Source organism: Anguilla anguilla, chromosome 18 (assembly GCF_013347855.1).
Source record: "Anguilla anguilla isolate fAngAng1 chromosome 18, fAngAng1.pri, whole genome shotgun sequence".
Lineage (NCBI taxonomy): Eukaryota > Metazoa > Chordata > Actinopteri > Anguilliformes > Anguillidae > Anguilla > Anguilla anguilla.
In genome coordinates this window covers 24,051,288-24,067,600 of record NC_049218.1, presented here as the reverse complement: position 1 = coordinate 24,067,600, position 16,313 = coordinate 24,051,288, and the positions used below count along the sequence as shown (strand labels likewise).

The 16,313-nt window shown below is 47.8% G+C and overlaps 1 protein-coding gene across 1 annotated transcript in view; it reads left to right on the top strand.

Annotated features, from left to right (window-relative positions):
- The window catches only part of eys (eyes shut homolog), a 184,547-nt gene that overhangs the window by 9,247 nt on the left and 158,987 nt on the right, over positions 1-16,313 (top strand). Inside the window, exons 3-6 of the mRNA XM_035400963.1 lie at positions 4,105-4,276; positions 4,804-4,882; positions 8,557-8,762; positions 14,175-14,299. Of these exons, the coding sequence (XP_035256854.1) occupies positions 4,105-4,276; positions 4,804-4,882; positions 8,557-8,762; positions 14,175-14,299 (582 nt within the window). The remainder of the gene's footprint in view (positions 1-4,104; positions 4,277-4,803; positions 4,883-8,556; positions 8,763-14,174; positions 14,300-16,313) is intronic.

Sequence of the window (16,313 nt, the reverse complement as noted above, 5' to 3'; positions counted from 1 at the left end):
TAAGTAGAAATACCGCTCTGTGTTCCTGCCAGCTCGGCCTAAACGCGTTGAAAGGCGTCCAAACGCACGGCGTGACTAACGCTGCACCTGGGCTGCTGGGACCGCTGGCACCGTGGCGTGCGACCTTGAACGCACCCCCCCCCCCCTTCGGCAGGGGACCCAAATTCATCCCCCGTAAAGCGAAGGAACGGCCTGTTCTGCTAAACGTAAATACCGTTTATACAGGGGCGACGGCGCCCGAGTACGATGCACAGAGCTCGGCGTCGGCTGCTTTATGGGGCCGCTCAGAGGCCGCGTAAAACTGACTTCCTGTAACCCCCGCGCGTAGTCGCACTACGGCGAGCTTCGCGGCGCGACGTTCGAATCTCGTCCGGAGAGGTTTCCGCAGTCCGAGTCTCGGGGAAGGCGTCGTCATCAGGATGCGACGCTCGACTCGAAGGCACGTCGGTCCGGATTCGATGTCATCGCTCTCTCTCTCCTCGGCCAGTCGGCCGCGCAGGACACAGCCAATTACGCCACTCTGACCCGAAGCTGCTCAGACGAACGCGCGCCGCAAAATAGCACTATAGACAAACCTAAGACCAACGCTATAAACCAAGTGCTGATACGTTTCCCGCATTTATTTGTCGTCCTGACAATTTGCCTGATGGAAAATGCATACATTACATAAATCAAAATGATCCATTACTTTTTGGGGAGGGGTGGGGGGAGCTGGAGGGGGGGGGGGGATGCAAGACAAGGCATACCCTGAACTTTGGCTGCAACCACGTCCTTGCAGTATCGAGCCGCTCAGAGTCAACGCGGCCTGTTTTAAAGCGTATCTCACAGTTGCTCTCATGTAGCAAGGTGACCGCGAGCGACGCTAAGAGAACCGCTTCAGGTGGGCTGGTAGAGGAGCCGGTGGAATCCATCCGGAGCCCCATTGATCTCTCCGCTCGGCGGCCCAGGGTCAGGCCTCAGGGGAGCATTTCGGCTCCTGTCGTTCGCGTCAGGCCGGCGGGAAACCCGAATCGATGCGCCCGACGCACGCCGCGGACTCCTGCTAACGAGATTAGCGGCGCGGCAACAGGGCTTTGTCCTCTCCGTCAGCCGTCAGGCCGGGATACGAACGCGGCTGGAAGACCTCCTCTCCCCGGGGCTCAGAGCAGCTCATTTGATTGGCTGAAAGACCTCCGCTCCTGGGTCTCAGAGCAGCTCATTTGATTGGCTGAAAGACCTCCGCTCCTGGGTCTCAGAGCAGCTCATTTGATTGGCTGAAAGGTTTTTCTTCTTCTTCTCTAAATGACATATGGATTATGTAATTGACAGACTCACCTCAGTTAGTGTTGTAATGCAGGAACGTTCAGTTTTCTGTCAGTAACCCCCCATTGTTTTGAGGCTGATGGGTATAATCCTAATCCTGATCCTCATGTCATTGGGGTAATTAGGGCAGCAGCTATTTTCTCTGAATCAGTGCTAACCAACCCTGTTCCTGGAGATCTGCCATTCTCTAAGTGTTTATTTAAACCCCAATTTGGCACACCTGATTCTACTAATTAGCAGCTCAATGCAGATGTTTAGCTGTTGGGTGAGGCGTGCTTTGTTAGGGTTGGAGTGAAAACCTACAGGAAGGTAGATCTCCAGGAACAGGGTTGGTTACCACTGCTCTAAATGGAGCTGGTTTGATATTCAGTGATGCACATTGCTGCTAAATTCATTATACCCCCCTCCCAAAAAAAAAAAAAAAAAAAACTTAAAATAAATAATTCAGTATGTGCTTTACTGATATATTGTTCCTCATACTACTGCCCATTTCTCATTTCCTCTTTTAGCTGTTTTTTTTCTGTGAGCATTTGATAATAAAGAATGACAAACATTTCTGAGGCATTATCTTCACTTGCTGTAAACGCTGTAGTGATGAGTGAGAAAAAATGCGTCCTGCTATTTTCAGTCTTTTTTTATTGAGTTGACGTTAATTTTGAAGTTCATAAACTTACTGCCTGGCTCAATCTGAAGTGTTTTCATAAGCAGGATCTACATTCCGGGCAAGGCATCTTTCTCTTGCCAAATTCATCAGCTCACACCATATTAATTACAGAAGCAAGATCCATCACCACAGCCACTTACAGCTTCAGCATGAATTCATTTACAACATCTACGGCCCTCCAAGCCTAAGGTGCTTCACGAGAGGGGGAAAAAAAAGCGATTGAACAGCGCTGTAACAAACATGGCAAACAACTTAAGTGCATCTGAAAACCTGACCTCAATATGGCCAACATGGCGTTTTTATTTTCAACCCCCCCCCCTCTCCCTCCCTCCCTCCCGCCCTCCTTCTCTCTCCCTCCCTCCTTCCTTCCTCCTTCTCTCTCGCTCCCTCCCTCCTGTCCTCCTTCTCTCTCCCTCCCTCCCTCCTGTCCTCCTTCTCTCTCCCTCCCTCCTTCCTTCCTCCTCTCCGTCTCTCTGGTCCCCCCCCTGGGCCTCTTCTACTGTCATCTATATGCAAATGTTAAAGCAGAGCGGTGGCTTCTTGGTTTCAGCTCCGAGGACGGTCGTGGGGAAAGTGAAAATAATCGCGGCGGCTGCCTATTGATTCGGTGTAATACAGTGAGCATCGCGCGCCTCTAATTCCCCCGGAGGAGCCCGGGGCCCGAAACCCGCCGGAGAGAGAGAGAGAGCCCAACGCCGCTGCCGTTTACGAGCCTTTCATCAACGCGCCGGGGAAGCTTCCGGAAACGAGTTCGGCGTCAGCGTCGGGCCGAGGCGGCCGGTCCGTCGGCTCGCGCCGTTCGTCTCAGAGAAGCGGTCGCTCTGACCGAGGCTAATTACTCTGAAAGGGGCGGGTGGCGGCGTCAAGCGACTGACGGACAGAACCGCAGTCGCTGAATAACATCAGTTGCTCGCGCGCGGAACAATCAAGAGAACATTCCGCACCCACTCAAAGCAGGAAACAGTCGGTGTCAAACTCACAGGCAGCTCAGGGAGAGGCAGAAATGCAATCGGTGATCTCTGTCCTCATTAAGTCACTCATTGAAGACCTGGCTACGGGCTAGCCGGCTACACATTCGCCTGAGCGTGATGTTCCCCATTAAACCACCCCTTCATCCAAATTTGCCGTGGATACTCTCGTATTACCCAACGTGCCGACGTGAGAAAGAATCGCGGTCTTTGCTTAACCTGTATTTCAGCTCCCTGAGTTAATGATAAAAGTGGGCCTTATTGATTTTTAAATTTGCACGCAAGTCGTGAACACCAGACGGCCATGTCTGCCATACTAGGAATAAAAAAAGATCATAAAAAGCAGTCGTGATGAGAACAAGGAATAAATTCCACTCGTAAAGCGTAGAAGATGTTGACATAAATGGAGGCACGCATGCCCTGTACCAGGCCCAAGTACTGTGTGCTCTGAGGCCTATTGTTCAGCCTACTGAGAAATGCTGTATGTGTACACAAAGTATTATTATTATTATTATTATTATTATTATTATTAATAATAATAATCTACAGTGCTTCAGTCCAGCATTTGTAGTAGTTTTTCCTTGCTTAAGGGACTAGCGGCACAGCTGAGCTCTGCTATTGGTTATCTAATGGTTCTGCACAGTGAAGCAAATCATTCTTATTGGTTTTGTACAGATGGGCATAATCTTATATATCCATTGTCCCGGTATTTTTGTTTAATTCATCAAATGTTTCATTCAGCACTTGCATTTGAATCAATTAGAAATTGATACGGACAAAACTGATTACGCAAAAATTACATATCGATACATTTCTGTCAGATCTTGAATGTGCCTACATATAAGAAAACTAAGGAATTTTGGCTTTGGTATGCATTTTCTTTTGTTTTAGTTGCAGTTCTCACCAAGCATTCATTTGTGTATTTGACCCATCAATTTTTTTTAGGACTGCTGCCGTGGGCTATGCGCCGCAAGTTGTGGTCACTCACTCACTCACTCACTCTCACTCTCACACTTTCACTCACTCACTCACTCACTCTCACTCACTCATGCGCAGGAGGTGTGCCGTGGGTCTGGATGGTTTCCTGCTTGTAATTTCTATGGTCAAATGTTATAACACTGTAAGTTACTGTATGCAAAATGTTTTCTTCCCTATCTCCCCCCCACGAAGGAGACCGGTGTGAGTCGGACGTTGACGAGTGCGCTTCGGACCCGTGCCAAAACGGCGGTGAGTGCGCGGACGGGCCGGATCGTTACCGCTGCGCGTGCCCCCCCGGCCTCTCGGGGCTCCACTGCGAGACCGACGCCCGCGAATGCGCCTCCAGCCCCTGTCTGCACGGCAGGTATGCACACTCCAGGAATCAATAAAGGTTTAAAGCGCTGGAGAAAAAAAGACTCGGAAACATGATTTAAAAAATCATTTTAATTAAGTTTCTCGGCGGCTGCGGTTAAGGGTGACAGATGTTGTGTGTTCTGAGTAATGTAATATACTCACAGTTTATGTCAGCTCTCTCTCAATTACCTACATCGGGAAGTATCACTCCTCGACGAGCGCAAACTAATTAATCTTTAATGTAGTTCGCTGTGGATCTGGAGCTGTTGGGTAATTCAGGTAGAGGATATGAGTAACAGTGGGCCTCAGACACATCGAGGGGAGAGGGGTCATGCAAATATTCAAATTTAACGGTGCAACTGTTCATGAAAGTTTTCGGCTACTTGTTCGCACATACGTATGTTTATGCTTCATGTGCTGCTTCTACCCTAAAACTTATTTTTTTTTTTGGGGGGGGGGGGGGGGGGGGGGGCTGGTGGGGGGGGGGGTGATTGATGGGAACTCATAAAAGTGTTAACTCTTCTCTTAATGTTGCAGCTGCTTGGACGGGGCGGACGGATACACTTGCGAGTGCGAGCCGGGCTGGAGTGGCTACAGATGTGAGACTAATATCAATGTAAGAAGCTCATTTAACTTGAAATAGCGCAAAAGGCGCTAAGCAGCTGTAGTGCTATTTACCGCCGTAATACACTGCTGTACTACATCTGCGCTGCTGATATTGGCATTGCCACCTGTGGTCTCCGCACCCTGTGGTCTGTTTTTAAAATAGAAAAATCCATCCCGGTAATCTTTCATGTTTATTTCAAGAAAGCCTCTCGATGTCACGCTGTCAATTACCGCCGGAGCATCAGAGCAGACGACGGAACTGTTTGCTCATCAGCGGGTGAACGAATTTTTCACCGAACAGGCAAAAAAATAAATCTTCTCGGTCGAACCTGCGAGCAATAACTGTCAAACACGCGGGAAGCCGGCGGAGGACAGAAGCGCAAACCGGCGATCTGCGTTCTCATTAAGCGACTCGTTTAAAACCTCACTGTGGGCTAACGGGCTACGTGTTCGCCCGTGAGAGTACGGTCTGCAGAGAAACCGCCTACCATGTACAGCCTTTACAGAATTACAGTAAACCAGCGAGACTCTGGACATATGCTAGTCTGGACACAAAACAGGTTTACCAATTTAGACAACCTTGGCTGTCAAAACAACAGTGGGCCTACTGTGTGTCACTGGCATTTTTTTAGCAAGTCGTCGGACGGTGGTTCTGTCCATTTATAGACGAAGAGTCAGAATTATTATTTAAAAAGAGGCTAAAGTAGCAAACCCCTTTTTTCACATCCCCTTAATATGCCACATCTAAACACTTCATCACCTAAACTAATCCATGCTTAGCACTAATAGCTATGCCTGCAGCAAGAAATGTGCGATAGCAAATCAAACTGATGGCAGATTAAAATCAAACTGTCTGTGTAATGCACTGCCATAACCACGAGCGAGCATCCATCCGATGCTTGTAGAAAATAAGCAAGGAATCCGCACGCTTTGTGTTTTGACGCCACGCCACATTCTGAAGATGAAGTAGCCGCTTTCCGGGTGACTTTCATCTTCAGGTTATTGTTAGAAATGTTGCTATGGTGATTTCAAGCTTTGTGAGTCTCGTTGTTGGCACCGTTCTTATATGCTCTCACGCAAGATGGACTGAACACATAGAGACTCGTCTGCTTCGGCGGTTATCTGTAAAGCTTCGAAATGCCTTATAAGAAATACGCCTGAACCCAAGTTACCCACCTTACTGTAAGCTTTTGAAGTTACAGCTCGGAAGAAACGGGGAGTTAAATAGCTCGATTGTTATTGCCCCTCGTTCATTATGGTCTGCAGTGGAATCACGCCATTCCAGAGTGCTTTGGCTCAGGAGTCTGGGATCGAGGATTTGTGAGGAACGTGCGACGCCGTTGCTGAACTGCAGGTGTTTGGCGCGCTCTCCTGCCGGTAGCGTAGTAGCAGCGTCTGTTTCTACAACATTCCGCGACGAACCGGAAAAAAAGGCGGACGGCTCGCGGGCGGACGCGACCGAAGTCGTCCACGTTCGTCCAAAACGTGCGCACAGGCTTTGGCGACACGAGGAAACATTTCGTCAAACTTGCTGCTGTAAAACAATTGGATTGTATTCTTCGTGCAATCCCACAAAAAATAAACAAACATTTTTTGTTTTGTTTTGTTTTTCTTTTATTTTCCTGAGAAGTCAATCAAAGACGAGCCCCAGCGCCGCTCGGCTAATTAGCCACGCCGTTTCGGGCTTAAGAGTGCAGCCTGAGACAAGATGGGGAGGAACTAGGCCTTTGTTAGGCCTCCCTTGGGTGCGACAGGCAGATACTGATTAAACGTTACTAATTTTAATTGTATGAAATAATTCAAACATTGGAAAAGGAATTTAAAAAAAATAACAATGCTCCCACACAATGATATCCAGCTCTAATTGGGGGAAATGGGAGGAAATGTGATCTTATCTTCTTTCTGCGGTGGCATTTAAGGGCTCTCCGACGCGATCTCTTTAATTGTCAAGGTAAATGGAAACCAATTAATTGTGGCAGTTCATTAGTCAAAGCTTTGCTCCGACATTTAATTGCCCTCGCAGTCCTGGGTCCTTCTTTTAGGGAGACGGCCCGCAGTTTAAGGGCTTTGATGTGTTTTAACTGGGTGGGGGTGTGGGGGGGGAGTGAAGGGGGGGGGGGGGGGTATTGGCCCTGTTCCGGGTGACTGTAGGAACAGAGAAGAGGGGAGCTTTCTCTGATACTGTCGGTGTGGGCGTGAAGAGGCTGCTTCTGTTCGTCTTTCAGGCATTGATCATTTATGCTTCCCCGGCCTTCTGAGAGCGCCTGATGCGAGCAACACAGAAAGGCACCAGAGCATCTTGGGATATGGGTGACTCAACATCGCCGGGCAACATGCATAGATAATAATTAATTGCCTTTTTTTTTTATATAACTCTACTGGGCACCGGGCTCAGATCAATACAGGGGAATCTTTTTTTGTTCTCTCTCTTCTCTAATCCACGTTTTCTGTCGGCAGTTCCCTGATGGAAAGTCACGTTTCGATGTGTAGTCCGAATGCAGCACACTCATACTGCAGACCCACACTCATTCTCTGAAGTATGCACTACTTTCTGTATTATACGTTACATGAGAAAATGTGAAAGTAATATGCAAAAAAAAAATAGTATAATAGATAAAATATATTAAAATCCGTGAAAATTGCATTAATCACATTTTTTAAATATATGCATTCATTCATAAATAATTAAATGACTATGTACTGGATTTGTTACATTATACCTTATAGTTTGGAGTAGTAATCATATATTCCCATATATAAGGTAGAGTAAGTCTGTTGAAACTGAGTAATGGCATTTACTGACCTGGAGCTTGCTTATTATGGTCTGTGGCGAAATCAAACGGGGAGGCGTTCGGTCCGATCGCCACGGTGAACACACGTCGGTACGAACGCAGAGTTTTTCGCCGGGCGTAAACAGCGGTGGGGATTTATGGTTTTAAAGCACCGCTCGTTAGGATCCCTAATTGATTTTCACCCAGTGCGGCTGCAGGGCGGACCCCCGAGGAGAAGCGTTTGGGTTCCCCGTGGGACGGGTAATTAGTCGGCGCTTTGCTTGGCAATGGCTCGTTCTGCGAGACGCCCGGTTCAAATCCTCATCCGAACAGTATCCCCTTTAAATCATCGGAGTCTCATCGCTAACTGCCGGTAACGTTGGTAACCGGTTGTGTAGAGGGCGGCGACGGCGTCGGTTGTCAGGAACCTCGGCTGGCAGCTCCAAGGCTGTAGCCTGAATTCCTGAAGTGGGGCAGTGTCTTTGTACCGTTGAGCGAGATGCGTTACCTGAGCTGGTTCAGTGTATATCCAGCTGTGTAAATGTGTTGTGTATTAACAAATATGAATAATAATAGGCCTAATGTAAGGTGTCTAAGTCACCTTGTAAAAGAGCATCAGCTAAATGTCTAAAACGTAACGTGTGTGTGTGTGTGTCTGTCTCTCTGCCTGTTTGTCTGCAGATGTCTAAAACGTAATGTGTGTCTGCGTGGGTGTGCGTGCGTGTGTGTGTGTGGGTGGGTGTTTTTGTTATATGGAAAAAAATAAAATTAAGTGAGTTTTATTGCTGTGAGTTTTATGGGGGAAAAAATAAGTTTAAGAAGCCAAAATTGTTCAGCCACAAGAGAAGAGCTTTGTCATCGTCTGTGCGGTCTCTGATGAAATCGATGTTTCTTGTTTCTCAAATCGGTCCAGGAGTGTGATTCTAGCCCCTGCATGAACGGAGCTACCTGCGTGGACCGGGTGGACAGGTTCGCCTGCTTCTGCCCCGAAGGGTTTTTGGGGAAGCGCTGTCAGGTGGACGTGGACGTGGACGTGTGCCTGCAGGCCCCCCGGGGTCTGCCCCTCTGCTTCAATGGGGGTACCTGCCAGGACGGGCCCGGAGCCAACTTCACTTGCAGGTCAGTCCTCAAAGTTTAGCATCGTCAAAAATGAACTGCCGTAGAATAGTATGATCAAATGTGGTTTCAAGGTTCTTAGATAATAAAACAATAGTAACTAATGTACGTATTTAGTTTTTTGAAATTTTTTTTTTTAATCTTGTATTGTCCAGTCTAAGGTACTGAGCTGCAGTATATCTATGCATGCGGTCACCCCAATACTGCTCCAGTATTTGCTCCTCCAAAACATACACGCAAGGACGCACACGCGCACGCGCACATGTATACACATATGCACGCACACACATACATGCATGCACACTCTCACATTCACACACACACACATACATACAGACATGCACCTGTATACACGCACACACATATGCACTCACCCACACACGTGCACGTACCGTACCAATAAACACATTGGACTGTTGTGTTTGTCCAGGTGTGTTTGTTTTTTTGTGTAATCTATTTCACACCACAGAGGGGAAGCCTGACAATATAAGCAAGAGCCAGGGACAGCTACATTCAGCAGTTTTCTCCTGCTTCATCATAAAACGTTTTCATCTTCTTTCTAATGCTTTTACGGCCTTGTCTGCAGCCCATTCATATCCCCACTATAACTCTCGCCGATGGGAGCGGCCACACTCTTACGTTTATGTGTCCATAATCTTGTTACGGATGATAAATAAAATATATTTGGGTTTAGTGTTTGAGGCGTTTGTCCAAAATCGGTAATCTCAACGCTGGGAGATTTGGCAATAACGTTTAAAGAAGATAATGAGTTTTGATTCCTGTAAGCAATAGAGGTTCCGGGGAGTGATTGAATTATAGAGAAATTTTCTTTTCAGAAAATAAAAAACGCTCTTTTAGCGAATGGGATGGGTATTATGCAATTATTTGTTGATGGATTTCTTCAAGTTAGATGAATGATGTTTTGCATGGAATCTCAGACCCTGTGGGTGTGCATTTTTATGTAAAAGGTTTTCTGTTTGTTTCTTAAACGGTGGGCAGCTCTCTTGACTGGTATATCATCAGCTTATAACAGTGAAATCGATCGTGATTTTTCTAGTTTCCTGCCTTTTTTTTCCTCTTGATTCATGATTTCCAGTTGGTCTGCTGTGCTGCTACCATCAGCTATAGCAGAAGAAAAGCTGCTGAAGCATCTGCAGTTGCCAGTGAGCCAATGACAATTTCCCAATGAGTATTTCCTAGTGACTATTTCCCAGTGACTCTCACCCAATGACTATTTCCTAGTAACTCTCACCCAATGACTATTTCTTAGTGACTGTTTCCCAGTGACTCTCACCCAATGACTATTTCCCGATTACTATTTCCCAGTGACTGTTTCCCCATGAGTATTTCTGAGTATTTCTGAATGCCTATTTCCCAGTGCATATTTCCCAATGGCTATTTTCCAGTGAGTGTTTCCCTCACTGTCGGCTACACAGCACTGAGTCAGTCAGAGGGTCATCTCTCTTAAATGGCCACCTGCAGATAACTGGTGTGCAAACAGGAGCAGTCAAGCAGAGTTTATCTGCAGAACACTGAGTCACATAGTTACATAAGGTCATTTCGGCAAAGAGCTATCTTGAGTTTGTGACCCTGTTTGTTTGAATGCCTGGCCCTTGGCGTAGGCTAACCCTGAGCAGTTAGGAGTAGGCGGGCTCTCACTGTGGTTGTGCTAGCGGTTTATTGCTACCGTTTTCATTCAGCCATGGAGCTAAAAAAAAATTGTGTCCCGCCCAGCTTTTTGTTCCATGCATGGTTTGGCGTTGAGGGGGCATCTTGAGTTGAAAAAAGGCGACGAAGATAATAGATTTTTGGGGTCCCCCTGGGCGAGAGGTAAGTTCCAGTTGAGCACCCTCATTCCCAGTGCGGTTTTGGGGCAGGTCCTTCAGGATGCTAACTGAGCCGGTATCGCTAATGCGCAGAGAGACCGGAGAGACACACACAACACGCTGCTTTAGAGGCCACATCCAGAAATCACCTCGTCTCTCTCTCGCTCAGAACAGGGCCTTCGGGTCCAATCCCATTAAGTCAGCGTGCTACAAAATGTCCTCGCTGGATGTGGGCAGCTATGTCTTGGGCAAAGGAGGGGGTGGGGGGGGGGGGGTGGTTGGTGAAACCCAATGACCTATCTCAAGGGTAGTGGGCGGGGCACGACGGGATTGCGGTTATCGGTGCTAGCACACCGGCAGCTCGACTGCAAGCGCGTTCACTTCAGACGCGGCCGGCAAACGTTCTGCTGTTAGTCGTTCATCTTGGAGAAGGACGTCGAGCTGCTGCTATTTGTGCCTCTGCTTCGCCTGCCTCATTTCACAGGGAGGGACAGTGTTTTCTAAAGGGGGGGAGGGGGGGGGGGCAAGAGAAAGCGATTTGATGGGATTATTTTCACCCCCCTCTGTGGGGAAAGATGTGCTCTTGTCGTTTTTCTGCTCTGCTCCAGAGGGAGTCCTGATGACACTTAAGGCCGGCTCATTTGGTAATGGATCGCGGCACAATTTTCTGTTAGCGGAGAAAGAAAAAAAATCGCAGTCCAATCAATTTTGTATTAAGCCCCGTCTTTGCATGGCACGCTGGGATTGGGACAGATTGGTTGGTGATATGTGGGTTTGATAGCCACTCCAGCGCCTTATGGGGTTTGTGAGGCAGGGGGGCTGAGGGGGCGTGGGTGGGGGGGGGGGGGGGGGGGGGGGGGGGGGGGGGGGGGGGGGGGGCAGAATGGATTGGGTTTAGATAGCTCTTAAATTACCCGACTGGGCAACCCCCCTCACCATCTCCGTCAGGTTAATGCAAGAACACGCCGCTTCAGTTTTTTTTTTTTGGGGTTTTTTTCCTGAAAGGAAAATGCTAATGTTCAGCTTAGAAGCTGCATCGTTTCTGCCAAAGCATTTTATCCCCTGTTCTGCTGTTGATACTCAATTTAAACAAATATGATGAGTTCACAGAACAAATGTACAGTGTGTTCTTGACTATAACAGAAAGCGAATCACGATTGGTCAAGGTTACTCTATGCTGGTCAGAGGTTTTTAATGGTGCTCTTGTTTGTATGAAATTAGCTGTACAAAAACCACATGTCATGTTTGCCCCTATGTAATGATAATGGTTTATGGGCTGAATGTGTCCTCAGTGAGTTATTGCCAATTTAACAGAATCAGACATAATAGCCTTTCTGAAAAATGTATACGCTCTTCGATTTGTTGCTGTTTTGGTAGTGTTATTTTGGTTTAGCTGCTGCTATTTTCTTCCTTGTAAAGTTAGGAGTGAACAGGCAGATCTACATTCTTCTTTACAGTTAGCAAGAGCTAACACTCGGGCTGTTTGTCCCATAAATAATAAAAAGTTATGCAGAATCCACACAGACGAGGCAAACACAGCAAGAAAGGAAAGCCTGCACAGTCCCCAAAAATGTTCGTGTTTAATTTGCAAGAAGAAAAGTTATTATTTATTACCGCACTCGTTTCCTATGTTTGTCCTTTCCACAACCGATGGCAGGAAAAAATATTATTCTCATTTCTGTTTACACCCCCACCCCCCCCATTTTATTTATTTTTTTGGCACCGACTGTCTGAACAACATCCCCTCAATATTTCAGCAGCGCCTGCTCTGAAATGATGCAAACGCCGAGCTCCTGGTCTTCTCGCGGTTCCGCGCCGTGGAATCAATCGCGTTCGCGTCCGCGGCCCGCGGAAGTGCCGCCGTCCCCCCGAGAGGAGCCGCGAGGGAGCTTTTAATCAGAGCGCCGCTCGCCGCTTACCGCCACCAGGCCGGCGGGTCCAGGGGCCTCTCCCCCCCCCGCCCCCCCGACTTCCCCGCCCGTTCTGAGCGTCTGTCCCCTTTCCGGTGCAGCCCCTCGGCCGAGCCGGTCCCACCGTCATCCGCACGGTGAATCAGTCACCGCCAGCCATTTGGGGAAATATGAAAATCTGAAGGAGTGCAAATAATGAGAGAAAGAAAAAAAAAAAATGTACAAAGTGCGATTGCAGATGTTGAGAGATAATTGAGAGAGGAGACGCAGTGTCTCCTTTTTTTGGACGCTGTTATTAGCTGAGAAGATAATAACGCTCGGGCTGGAGAGGACTCCTGAAAATAAGTTTATTATTGCAAGAAGGCTCCGGAGCCACCTTCGAATGCGGAGGATAACTTTCCTGATTTGCTGTTGAATAATAAGGCCTTTGTGATCCTGTTTCTGTTTATAATGATCTAAGCACATGCACATTTATTTGTAATGTGCTTAAGCTATGAAATCTGCCACCAAATAGCTGTTCATATGCCCACGTTCAAAAAGCTAACAGTAATAAATCAACCAATACTACAATGTATTATTATTATTATTGTTATTATTATTATTATTATTATTATTATTATTATGTGTTATTACTTCTTTGTTACTTGTGGAAACATAAGCGTGGGATAGCTGAGGGTTTATTTTATTTTTATTTTTTTATTTTGCATCTGCATTGTGTGGGTGTGCATTCTTTCAAATTGTTTTCCGAGCGTGCAATACTTTCTGATTAAACAAGGTGAGATAAATCATGCTGACAGGCATTGAACCCTTTTTTACGATGAAGAAGGCGGACCGCACTGGCTCATTAATGTAGCGGTGATTGATATGACGTCACCGGGCCGCGCTGTGGAATAGATTCGGTGAAAACTCGCACCTGTCTTTCTCTTGTAAATCAAAAACCCCCTGGGCAATGAGGCGTGGTGGCTGTGAGATTGGTTGCAGTTTAGAATCCGGGATAGGCACTGATCCTTATGCTGATCCTTTCCGGAATGATTCCGTGAAATTCAAATCCAGTGTGAATATTGACCAGTCTGTAAAATATTTTTGTAAAATTCAGTGGTTTTGTTTACGTGCACACCAGTGGCCCAATTATTGGGAGTGATCAGTTTGTGCCAGTGTGTAGATTATTGTGGATACACGGACACAAGTAATGTGATTACTCCAGTAGCCGTGTTTGCACAATTCTTCCATAATCAGCGTATGGTCAACGGGGAGGGTGTGCTTGGCAGCCATGCTTGCTTTCATTCGGGATCTTTGACTGCCGCCTGACACGCAAAAAGCCAAAAAAATGGCTTCAAAAAGCCGAAAGAATTCCGAGTAAGGCGTCTGAGTAATTCCAAGTGTCTTAATCGAGTTTCGAAAACACCGATTTTGACCTTAGACCGATAATCAGATAAGGGCATTTCAATAATCAGTTTTGCCGTAATCGGGGTAAGACCAGAGTGTTAGTGTGCACGTAAATGCACCCCATGACATGTTTCGTAATTTTAAACGCCTGTTTGCTCACAGCTCTTAACAGTCCACCATTTGTGTTGAATTGGTTCCTTGCTGCCGTGGTTTTGAATTTCTTACTTGTTGCTTTCCTGCCTTTCTGTTCTGATTTCCCCTCTGTGGTTTGATTGTACGGTCCTCGCTCTCAGGTGTCCCGCAGGCTTCTCGGGCGAGCGCTGTGAGCTGGAGGTGAACGAGTGTCGCTCGGAGCCCTGCCTGCACGGCGCCGTCTGCCACGACCTCGTCAACGGATACCGCTGTCTCTGCCAGCCAGGTGAGTAACCTTTACACAGGCCCGCCATCGCTAGCCCACCGTCGCTAGCCCTGGAGCAGGTTAGTCACCTTTACACAGGCTGGCCGTCGCTAGCCCTGGAGCAGGTTAGTCTCCTTTACACAGGCCCACCGTCGCTAGCCCTGGAGCAGGTTAGTCACCTTTACACAGGCTGGCCATCGCTAGCCCTGGAGCAGGTTAGTGAACTTTACACAGGCTGGCCATCGCTAGCCCTGGAGCAGGTTAGTGAACTTTACACAGGTACACCGTCGCTAGCCCTGGAGCAGGTTAGTCACCTTTACACAGGCTGGCCGTCGCTAGCCCTGGAGCAGGTTAGTCACCTTTACACAGGCTGGCCATCGCTAGCCCTGGAGCAGGTTAGTCACCTTTACACAGGCTGGCCGTCGCTAGCCCTGGAGCAGGTTAGTGAACTTTACACAGGTACACCGTCGCTAGCCCTGGAGCAGGTTAGTCACCTTTACACAGGCTGGCCATCGCTAGCCCTGGAGCAGGTTAGTGAACTTTACACAGGCCCACCGTCGCTAGCCCTGGAGCAGGTTAGTCTCCTTTACACAGGCTGGCCGTCGCTAGCCCTGGAGCAGGTTAGTCTCCTTTACACAGGCTGGCCGTCGCTAGCCCTGGAGCAGGTTAGTCACCTTTACACAGGCCTGCCGTCGCTAGCCCTGGAGCAGGTTAGTCACCTTTACACAGGCTGGCCATCGCTAGCCCTGGAGCAGGTTAGTCACCTTTACACAGGCCTGCCGTCGCTAGCCCTGGAGCAGGTTAGTCACCTCTACACAGGCTGGCCATCGCTAGCCCTGGAGCAGGTTAGTCACCTTTACACAGGCCCGCCGTCGCTAGCCCTGGAGCAGGTTAGTCACCTCTACACAGGCTGGCCATCGCTAGCCCTGGAGCAGGTTAGTCACCTTTACACAGGCCCACCGTCGCTAGCCTTGGAGCAGGTTAGTCACCTTTACACAGGCTGGCCGTCGCTAGCCCTGGAGCAGGTCAGTCACCTTTACACAGGCTGGCCGTCGCTAGCCCTGGAGCAGGTGAGTCACCTTTACACAGGCCTGCCATCGCTAGCCCTGGAGCAGGTTAGTGAACTTTACACAGGTACACCGTCGCTAGCCGCAGAGCCGGTGAGCCGCAGTGCCATTAGCCTGTCACTAGAGACCTGGAGAGGTACCTTTGAGCCGACCTGATACCGGTGTTGCGTCAGACCAGGGGAGTCACTGAACATAAAACACAGGATCCTGACTGAAACATGAGCCAGTCGAGTCCTTGTTTAACTATAGGACAGGCGAGTCACACATCACCCTCCCAGTCTGCTGAGATTATATTCTTAAACAAGCCAGATGTGGTAAATCAAGCAAACTGATTCACATTATGTTTCAAAATCTAATTAGCATTTTTTGGTCAGAATGATGGCGTAAAACTGTAATGTCAATTGACACCGATGAAGGACAGCTAAACGTTGTTTAAAATAAAAGGTTGCCGTTTGATTATCGAGTCTGAGCCTGAATATTTTGTCTGAGTACCTCCTGCTCTCTCAGTCGCACGTGTTCATTGAGCCTAATAATTATTACATTACATTACAGGCATTTAGCAGATGCTGTTATCTAGAGCAACATCCATTTACACAGCTGGATATATACTGAAACGATGCAGATGAAGTACCTTGCTCAAGGGTACAACGGCAGTGGCCAGTGTCCTACCCGGGAATTGAACCTGTGACCGTTATGTTACAAGACTAGTTCCCTACCCATTATACTACACTGCTGCTCTATTTATTCTGTTGAAAAACACCTCTTGATGCTCCATGGCCAGGATTGCTCACCCCTGTGCTACAGCATAGCTTTGTACTGCTGTACACAGAAAACCCCATTCTGTTTCTTGGCCGATGGCTAATATGCTGTTAGAAGTACAGATGATACACAAGACGGGAAGAGTAAAGAGAAGACCACAGCTGCAGTTTATTCAGTCATTTGGAATGTGTTCATAAACGTATGTGATC